The 10,129-nt window shown below is 52.7% G+C and overlaps 1 protein-coding gene across 1 annotated transcript; it reads left to right on the top strand.

The window, feature by feature from the left end:
- Positions 1 to 2,239: 2,239 nt before the first annotated feature.
- On the top strand, positions 2,240 to 8,421 carry SLC22A17 (solute carrier family 22 member 17). The gene is made up of 8 exons (XM_054577741.1): positions 2,240 to 2,391; positions 2,585 to 3,094; positions 3,187 to 3,290; positions 5,329 to 5,483; positions 6,080 to 6,245; positions 6,443 to 6,588; positions 7,537 to 7,648; positions 7,799 to 8,421. The coding sequence occupies exons 4-8, from the start codon at positions 5,420 to 5,422 to the stop codon at positions 8,085 to 8,087; spliced, it is 777 nt and encodes a 258-aa protein (XP_054433716.1). The 5' UTR covers positions 2,240 to 2,391; positions 2,585 to 3,094; positions 3,187 to 3,290; positions 5,329 to 5,419; the 3' UTR covers positions 8,088 to 8,421.
- The last annotated feature ends 1,708 nt before the right edge of the window (positions 8,422 to 10,129 follow it).

Genomic DNA, 10,129 nt, shown 5'->3' with positions numbered 1-10,129 from the left:
CCCGGCCCTTACCTGAGGTTAGAGAATAAAGTACCTATTAGGTATCAGATCTAGGCAAGTGCATTTCTAATGGGGATCTGGTTAAAAGGCCTGTGATCCTGCATTTCTAACTAGATCCCAGGTGATGGTCTTTAAATCACACTGAGTAGCAATTCTAGGAGTTAGGAAGACTCTGAGGCAAATACACTTGAGCTGACAGCTGAACGGTGAGAACTTGACTCGGGAAGGAGAGGACTTCTAGCATAAAGACAAGCTTGTGCAAGGGCCCTGTGGCATTGATATAAAACGAAAGAAGTCCAGTGTTACTACAGTGTTTGAGAAGTGAGATAGAGCTGCAGAAAGCAGGGGGCCAAGCATATATGAGCTGTCTAAAATAGCACTATTTTGATGATGAGGAGAAGCCATTGAAGGTTGTTAAGCAGGAAAGGGATATGAACAGCTTTGCATTTTGAAAAGATCACTCCAGCCCTGGCTGGTTTGGTTCAGTGCATTGAGCTCTGGCCTGCAAACTGAAGGTTGCTGGTTCGATTCCCAGTCAGGGCACATGTCTGAGTTGTAGGCCAGGTTCCTGGCTAGTGCGTGCGAGGAGACCGACTGCTATATCTCTTACACATTGATGTTTATCTCACTTTCTTTCTCCCTCCCTTCCTCTCTCTCTAAAAGTAAATAAGTAAAATCTTAAAAAATATCATTCCATTTGTACTGTATATAACAGATGGGGAAACAAGTGGACACAGAGCACCAGCTAAGAATTAGGAAGCTAAAGCAGTCTGTGCGACAGATAGCTTCATTAATGGTGGTAAGAAATAGGGAGAAGAGGAATATAAGAGATTCATATAGGAAGTAAAATATATAGTATTTTGTAGGGGGTTTGATGTGGAGGTAAGGAAGAGGGCGTTCTAAGGGCTGTCACCGGTACATCCGGCCACAATTGGATGATGAGGGTGCCATTCACTGAGGATGCGCTCAAAGACAACCAGATTACTGGGGGAAGAGCATGAGTTTGGTCTTAGACATGCTGAGTTTGAGGTCCCTATGAGTCATCCAAGGTAAGAGATCCAAGAAGTGGCTTCAAGGGTCTGGGGATCAGAAGGTAGGTGGAAGTCAAACGAACACTCGACAGTGACTGAATAAACAGGGTTCGCCCTCAGTTCCCTGAAACACCTCTGCCCCTACTCCTTAGCTGTGTAGAAACTCCTTTTGGTTTTTGAGGAAGACAGACCTGAGAGAACTTGCTCTCCTATCCTCTTGATTTGGCCAAATCGAATCAACATTCTCTGTCCCCAAGCACCAGTGTCTCAGTGTTTGGCTTACTAGTGCATTAGGCACACCAACTTGACTTTTGGGAAGTTGTTCAGTAACAGGAGCTGGAAATGTAAATCTGGGGACGAGACTTGTATTGTTTATATTGAAGGTGAAGCCATGGGCATGGGTGAGGTCGCCAGGTGCAGAGAATAGTGTGAGATAAGAGGAGGACGACTTAGGACTAAGCCTCTGAGGAGTACAGACATTGAGTGATAACGAGGGAGAGGAGAGTGAGCCTGCAGTGGAGAAAAAAGAAGCAAGAGGGGGGAAAAAACACAAAAAACAAAACAGGAGCGTGAGACTTAGCAGCCAGAGAAAGTATTTAGATGAAGAGGTGACAACAGTGCTGAATACTGTTGAGAAATAGTGATTCAACCAGAGTGAAGTGTGGAGAAGTAGTGTTGTACAGGAGTGCAACCACCCCACATGGGCGCCCTGTGCTGTCATTGCCAGTACACTTATCTGCCCCCCCCCCCGCCCACTAAGTTCCTCCAAAGTGTCTTGTCCATTCTGTTATCCCCCAAGCCTAGCACAAGGCCAACCACAGAGTAGAAGCTTCATAAATTTTACTGATGAATGAATGAATGAGCGGATGGATGGTAAGAATCGGAAGCAAAGAAGGAATCTCTGGCATCTGCCTGGGTTACCTACTCTTCTTCAGCTTTTTTCCTTTTTACTGCAATGGCCCGCAGACCCAGGGAACAGAGACAGAGTCCCATCCCCTCCCTCTCCTGAGCCCTGGCCCCCCTTCCTCTCTCTGACGAAGAGTCTGGACCCATGGTTCGGCTGACGTGAAGGGGAGGAGAGTCTGGAGGAAGGGGAGGGGAAATCGGCGCAGAGATCGCAGAGACGAAGGAGGCGCCCGCGGCTCCGGAGCTGCAGAGCGGGGTCTCTCCGGCGCCTGTGTCTGGGCACCCGACGCACCATTAGGCCAGAGGAGGACAGCGCATCCTTTCGGTGAGGGCCGGCAGAGCCTCTGCAGTCGGCAAGCTGGCTCCCCGGGTGGCCACCGGGACCCCCGAGCCCAATGGCGGGGGCGGCAGCAAAATCGACAGCACTGTAGAGATCACCCCCAGCCCCAACGGAGTAAGTGTCTGCGCCCTGAGGACTACGCCATCACCTCCCCGCACCCGCGCCAAGCGCCTGGCGTTTTCCTTCGCTCATCCCCAGCCCCTAACTGCCTTGCTTCTGCGCGAGCGCCCGCCCTCCTCCTTTGCTTTGCGGTTTTATGCGATTCACCCTTCTTCTGCCTCTCCCCTTGCCGCCCCCCCACCCTCAGCAGGTCGGGACCCTGGGAGATGCGGTGCCCACAGAGCAGCTGCAGGGTGAGCGGGAGCGCGAGCGCGAGCGAGATGGGGAGGGCGACGCGGGCGGAGACAGGGTGGGCAGCAGCCTGTCGCTGGCCGTGCCCCCCGGCCCCCTCAGCTTCGAGGCGCTGCTCGCCCAGGTAGGGGCGCTGGGCGGGGGCCAGCAGCTCCAGCTCGGCCTCTGCTGCCTGCCCGTGCTTTTCGTGGCTCTGGGCCTGGCCTCGGACCCCATCTTCACACTGGCGCCCCCACTGCATTGCCACTACGGAGACTTTGCCCCCAACGCCTCTGGCTGGGAGCAGACCCCCAATGCCAGCGGTGTCGGCGTCGCCAGTGCGGCGCTTGCCGCCAGCGCCGCCAGCCGCGTCGCCACCAGTACTGACCCCTCGTGCAGCGGCTTTGCCCCGCCGGACTTCAACCACTGTCTCAAGGACTGGGACTATAACGGCCTGCCGGTGCTCACCACCAACGCCATCGGCCAGGTGAGGCTCCTGGGTGGGCCGCGGGTCTGGGGGCGGGCTGAGAGCCACCCTCGCAGAGCCTCACGCCCACTCCATCCCTCTCGCATTTCCAGTGGGATCTGGTGTGTGACCTGGGCTGGCAGGTGATCCTGGAGCAGATTCTCTTCACCCTGGGCTTTGCCTCCGGCTACTTGTTCCTGGGCTACCCTGCGGACAGGTGAGGGCTAACAGGGACAGGGCAAGCAGAGATAAGGGGGTGCTAGGAAGGCTAGCCCAGGCAGCTGGTGTTGGCAAGAGGCCAAAGAGGAGCGTTGGACTCCGCAGCCTTCTCTGGATTTCTTCTTTTCAGTGATACGCAGCCCCACCCCTGTCTCTACTGCAGTTCCATCAAGAAATACTCCTTCCACACCTCTTCTGCACAGGGAAATGACTTCACCCCCATTCCCCATATCTATTGATCAATAACATCATCTCCAAAGACAATAACCCCATCCCCAATGACCAAAAACCCTATCTCTACACATCCAAAGTCCTAGCTCCTCCTCTATTGTGCCTATCACCACTAACCACCTCCCTCACCATCTTCACAAATTAACAGGCTCATCCCCATTAACAGTCCCATCCATGTGGACTATTAGCTCCATCTCAATAGCCTCACTTCTAAAGATCATTATGGTAGTTCCTGACTATCAACAGCCCTATTCCCGTTAACCAATAGTCCATCTTTACGAACATGATTCCACCCTCATGGGTCAATAGTCCAGCCCCCATGGATCAATGACCACAACCGCACCACTGCCCCGGAAATTAAAAAGTCCTACCCTCATGGTTCTTCGGTGTTCTGAGGTCCTCTCAGACTAAAAACCCCATTTCTATGAATCAGTGGCCTCATCTCAAGATCAGCTCATCCCTGCCAACCAATAGCTCTCCCCGGGGATCAAAACTTCCACCTCCTCTGAATCTGGACATCATCACCACTGATGAAGTGCTCCCCCTCCATTGACTGTCCCCAAGGATTAGACTCATCTCCACTGATCTACAGTCCTATTCAAATGGAGTAATAACTCAACTCCCATGGATCAAAGGCAACCCAACATTCAATAATCCAGTTCCTTAAAATCAATATCTATCCTCACTGCCCAGTAGTCACATATCCTTTTGGCAAATTATCTTAAACCCATAGGTCAATAGCCCATCTTCATGCATTAGTGGCCTTGTTCTCACAGACCAGTAGCATCATTCCAATGGAATCATAGCCTCATCCCCTAAGACCATAATTCAGTCTTCTAAATCCAGTAGCCCTAGCCTCATTAACCAATAATCTTATATGGAAATAAGGCCCCAATCTACTGTCAGTAGCTTTCTCTCAGGAATCAGGCCCCCTTCCCAATGACCAGTGATCCCAAACTTCATCCCCATAGATCACTGGGTTTATCCCCAAAGATCAAAGCCTGGCCTCCAATGATCAGAAGCCCTGTTCATCATCACTGACCAACAGTCTAATTTACCCTGTGACCCCACCCTTACTGATTATCCCCACGGATTAATAGGTTCACCCCCACTGACCAATACCAATAGCCCCACCCATATGATCCCCACCCCACGAGTCATCGGCTCTATCCCCAGAGATAAATTGTACAATCTTCAAGATTAGGGATTAACCTCACTGATCCCTAGTCCTATCCCAAGGATTAATTCTCACGGATCAGCGGCTCCATCTTCTAGTGAGTGTCACCATCCCCATTGACCATCCTTGTGGACTAGTAGGCCCATGCCCCAATCCCATGGGACAATGGCCTCGTTCCCCAAAATCAATTACTCAGTTCACTGAGATCAGTAGCTCCAACCCCATATATCAATGACCTCATCTTCTCTGACCAGTCTGAGCGAGATAAACTCCATCCCAACTGACCTTTATCATAAAGGATCAATGATTCCAAGTCCCCTAAGCAATATTCCATCCCCTCTGATAGTCGGTCTTACTCCCATGGGGAAATGCCATCAGCGCTGACCAATAGCCCCATCCACAAGAGTTTGGTCCCATCCCCACAGAACCACAGCCACATCCCAGTGCCTAGTTGCCAGATATCACTTAACCCATGGACCTAAGCCCTTCCATCTTCTCTAGCTTCAGTCCAACTCTTGTTCCCAAGGTCTCATCCTCACACGCCAGCTGTGAATTGGGCAACTGGGCCCCACCCAGCAATGCCTCCCCCAGGGAGTCTGGGTGACCAGAGGCCTTCCACACTTTTCAGGTTTGGCCGTCGTGGGATTGTGTTGCTGACCTTGGGGCTGGTGGGACCCTGCGGAGTGGGAGGGGCTGCTGCAGGCTCCTCCACAGGTGTCATGGCTCTTCGATTCCTCCTGGGCTTTCTGCTTGCTGGTGTTGACCTTGGTGTCTACCTGATGCGTGAGTGGCACCCTCCAAGAAATCCTTCCCTTGGGGCTCACTCCTGCCTGTCTGCATCCCAGGCCATTCCCATTGCCCCCTAGAGTCCTCTCAGTCCCTTCTTCAGCCCCAAATTTCAGCTGTCCAGAATCTCAGTTGTCTTTCTGCCCAGGCGTTTGAAGGATCCAAGGGTCTTGCTCTTTCCACACCCCTCTCCCTCCACTATCTTTAAGGACTTCCTTGCCTTAGACTTACTGCTGTCAAGGAATAGAGTCTTATTTTAAAAAGTGAAACCTGATTAGCTGTGTGACCTTGAACAAGGGTTGCTATGAAGGTCAAATAAATAAGGTCTGATGTGAAAGGGCCTGTAAGTGGAGATGTTGAACACCCACCAGGGACTCTAACCCTCCAGCCCTCCCGGCCTTGAGCAGGAGAGGAGAGAGGACTGAACAATCTCTCCACTCTTTGCCATTCAGAGGTTAGTCTGTGGGAGGTGACAGCTGCAGCCTCCACTCAGGGTCTGACCTCGCTCTCGTCCTCCTCCCTCCCTCTCCCCTCTTCTCTCCCACACCTCCTTCCTCCCTGACCTCTCCTCCCTGTCCCTGCTGTATCTCTAGGCCTGGAGCTGTGCGACCCAACCCAGAGGCTTCGGGTGGCCCTGGCAGGGGAGTTGGTGGGGGTGGGGGGGCACTTCCTGTTCCTGGGCCTGGCCCTTGTCTCTAAGGACTGGCGATTTCTGCAGCGAATGATCACCGCTCCCTGCATCCTCTTCCTGTTTTATGGGTCAGTATCACCCTTCACCTGCTATCTGGCCATTTTCATCTCTCCCTCCAGCTTAGCTCTAGCCCAAGGACACCCCTCTTCTCCACTGCCCCTCATCGAGGCCTGCCCCAGCCCCAGACACTCCAGAGGGGGCAGTTTCCCATCCTTGTGTCAGGAGATGGGAGGCTTCACCATGTACCCCGCAACCCTGCCCCCAGCTGGCCTGGTCTGTTTCTGGAGTCCGCACGGTGGCTGATAGTGAAGCGACAGATTGAGGAGGCCCAGTCAGTGCTGAGAATCCTGGCTGAGCGGAACCGTCCCCATGGGCAGATGCTGGGAGAGGAGGCCCAGGAGGCCCTGCAGGGTAAGAAACGGGTCCTTACAGATGATCTCTCACGTACAGACACGATGGTGCCCTCTGCGTGGTTATAGCTATGCCACCTTCTCCCAGGGTCCCCACCACTCATGTGGGAGGACCCTGGGCTCTCTGCTGCTCCTTCTAACGGACAGCTCCTCCCTCTCTCTTTTTCGCAAAGACCTGGAGAACACCTGCCCTCTCCCTGCAACATCCTCCTTTTCCCTCGCATCCCTCCTCAACTACCGCAACATCTGGAAAAACCTGCTTATCCTGGGCTTCACCAAGTGAGCCTGGGTGTCTGAGCCAAGGGCAGGCCAGTAGTTGGGATAGGGGCTGGCTGGGTGGGGAAGGCCTGAGGACCCCCGCAGAGGGCCGCCAGGGCTGTGGAAGGCTGCGGGTGAGGATGCAGGCACCCTTCTTTGCTCTTCCACCCCTTCTCACAGCTTTATTGCCCACGCCATTCGCCACTGTTACCAGCCTGTGGGAGGAGGAGGGAGCCCATCGGAATTCTACCTGTGTTCCCTGCTGGCCAGCGGCACAGCGGCCCTGGCCTGCGTCTTCCTGGGGGTCACCGTGGACCGATTTGGCCGCCGGGGCATCCTGCTTCTCTCGATGACCCTCACTGGCATCGCGTCCCTGGTCCTGCTGGGCCTGTGGGATTGTGAGCATCCTCCCTTCCCCAGTGCGGGCTCAGCAAAGGAACCCTGGCAGAGGTGCCTCACACAGGTTCAGGCACTGCTTCTGGCACAAGCCTCCTAAGACCAGACCAGTCCCTGCCCAGATCTCCACAGTCCTTCTTCCCTGGCCACGCACCCTGTCTGTTCTCCCAACCAATTAGTGAATGCTCAGAGCCCTCCTAGCTAGAGCCATAGGGTCAGAAAGTAAGGAGGTGAAGCCAAGGGGCTAAGTCAAGCATGATCTGCCTCCATTCACACCTCGCTCTTGGTCCTCTAGATCTGAATGAGGCCGCCATCACCACCTTCTCTGTCCTCGGCCTCTTCTCTTCCCAAGCTGCTGGCCTTCTCAGTACCCTCCTTGCCGCTGAAGTCATCCCTACCACTGTCCGGTGAGAGCAGGGGTGCTGCCAGAGGCAGGACCAGGCCTCCCAGTCTCCTGCCAAGGACAGGGCCTGAGGGACGAAGGAGGGCCTGTTGCTGGAGAAGGGTTCGGGTAAGGCCCACAGCTAGAGGCTGAATACCAACTCCATCTCTCCCAGGGGCCGAGGTCTGGGCCTAATCATGGCACTGGGGGCACTTGGAGGACTGAGTGGCCCAGCCCAGCGCCTCCACATGGGCCATGGAGCCTTCCTGCAGCATGTAGTGCTGGCGGCCTGTGCCCTCCTCTGCATCCTCAGCATCATGCTTCTGCCGGAAACCAAGCGCAAGCTCCTGCCTGAGGTGCTCCGGGACGGGGAGCTGTGCCGCCGGCCTTCTCTGCTGCGGCAGCCACCCCCTAACCGCTGTGACCATGTCCCGCTGCTTGCCACCCCCACCCCTGCCCTCTGAAGTGGCCTCTGAGCACCCTGGCAGGAGGCTGGCCCATACAGAAAGGTGACATAAGGCCCTGGCAAGGAGATTGGGAGGACTGAGTGAGGAGGCAAGCTGCGCAGAAGGCTCAGAGGCACCTCACGCCAGCCATCGAGGAGAGCCCAGAGGGCTGTCCGTACCCCGTCTCTTCTCTGCTGCTTTGTGTTCACTTCCTTACAAGAATCAGGGGGACAGGGAGAGAGCTCCACATTGTAAGCTCTAGGTCTGGGCTTCATCCTGTGCCCAAAGACATCCTCCCAGACCTCATTCTTTCTTGCTCTATCATTCTGTTTCAATAAAGACATTTTGAATAAATGAGCATACCAGAGCCTGGACTTCCTTCCCTTCTGTTGTCCTTCCAACTACCTCTTGGGGGGAAGGTTTCTCAGTGGACCCAAAACTAACAAAAATCTCCCTCCCCATCCCTGTGCCCTGGCCCCTGACCCCCCCATCCCGTGTTAACTTACAGACAACTACCACCCATTACTGATTGCTATGCTTCTTGGACTGGGCTAAGCACTTTACAAATTTCATTTAATCACTTAATCCTTACAACACTGCAAGGTAGGTGTTTGGATCAATGAAAGTTTTTTGTTGTTGCAAGCAATAAAAACTGACTGACTCTAATAAAGAAGGGAAATCGAGGAATGTGGTAGGACAGATTGTGGTGGGGAGCTAACAAGGTTAAGAGAAGAACTAGTCAAAAAAGGTCACAAGCCAGGGGGAATAGGAAAAAGTAGTATTTTTTCAGGGCTTCACCTGGATGAATGAACTCCAGTGAGATTCAGGTTTTGGGTCACTCCACTGAAGATTCATTTGCAGAGAGCAAGTGACTGGCTAGCTAGAGTAACACGCCACTCCTCTCTCCCCTACTACTGACAACTGGGGAGAGGGAAAGCAACACCTGAACGCTATCAGCAGAAATAGGACTGGATGTGGTACAGGTAAAAACAACGGATGCCCACTGTAGTAGTATTCTTTTACAGATGAGAAAACCAATGCTCTGAGAGACTCAGTAACTTGCCCAAAGTTACAAGGCTAATGAGTGACAGAGCTGGGAAATGGTTAGACCCAGGAGTGGAGCTCTTCATTGATGCACACTGTGGCCACCTTTCCAACTCCTTCAAAGCTTTGGGCACTACCTTTGGAAGTGAGGGGTGTCTCTAGACACTCTGTGGACATAGGAGACTAGGGCTTCCACCTCTAGGTCAGATCAGCCATGGCCTGGCTTTACCACTTAGGGCAAATCTCTTAACCTCCAGCTTCCTTCAAGGGTTGCTATGAGGATTAAACAAGATAATGCAAGTGCCTCTTAAATTACTCCTTGAGTCCAGGAACTTTGTCAACTTTTTTTTTTTTTTTTTTTTCCCTGTCTCAGACTCTCTCCCACTTTATTAGTCTCAATTTCTTTTTCTTTTTTTAAAGATTTTATTTATTTATTTATTTTTAGAGAGCAGAAGGGAGGGAGAGAGGGAGAAGAAAAAACACTGTGTGGTTGCATTTCATGCACCCCCTTCTGGGGACCTGGCCTGCAACCCAGGCATGTGCCCTGACTGGGAATTGAACTGGTGACCCTTTGGTTTGCAAGCCATCACTCAGTCCGCTGAGCCACACCAGCCAGGGCATTAACTATTTTTGTTGTTGTTTTTTTTAAAGAGAGAGATGGGAAAGGAGGGAGGGGAAAGAGAAACATCGAAGTGAGGAAAAAACATCCATTGGCTGCCTTCCAACTGGGAGACCAAACCTGCAACTCAGCCATGTGCCCTGGCCAGCAATCAAACCAATGACCTTTAGATTTGTCAGACTAAGCCCAACCAACTCAGTCACATTGGCCAGGCTGTCTTACTCAACTTTGAAACCCCAAAGCCTGACACATGACAGATGTTCAAAAAGTTAGTATTTGTTCATTCTTTTAGCAAACAGTGCCTGTTTTATATATCAGGACCATTCTGAGTATTTAGGGCATAGGCCATCCTTCAAAGAGCTTCAAGTCCATCTAATACTAACAATATGAAAGAGGA

Source organism: Pteronotus mesoamericanus, unplaced genomic scaffold, assembly GCF_021234165.1.
Source record: "Pteronotus mesoamericanus isolate MK-2021 breed Mesoamerican mustached bat unplaced genomic scaffold, CSHL_Meso_final contig_46, whole genome shotgun sequence".
In the NCBI taxonomy this organism is placed as follows: domain Eukaryota; kingdom Metazoa; phylum Chordata; class Mammalia; order Chiroptera; family Mormoopidae; genus Pteronotus; species Pteronotus mesoamericanus.
Note: the sequence above shows the minus strand (reverse complement) of the source record. Positions and strands in the feature narration are given on the sequence as shown.

What these genes read in the sequence shown, in the direction of transcription:
- SLC22A17 (XM_054577741.1), top strand. Translation starts at nt 5,420, where the DNA reads ATGGCTCTTCGATTCCTCCTGGGCTTTCTGCTTGCTGGTGTTGACCTT. An exon ending in CCTTGGTGTCTACCTGATGC is followed by an intron (nt 5,484 to 6,079) that starts GTGAGTGGCACC and finishes CTGTATCTCTAG; the next exon opens with GCCTGGAGCTGTGCGACCCA. An exon ending in GTCATCCCTACCACTGTCCG is followed by an intron (nt 7,649 to 7,798) that starts GTGAGAGCAGGG and finishes CATCTCTCCCAG; the next exon opens with GGGCCGAGGTCTGGGCCTAA.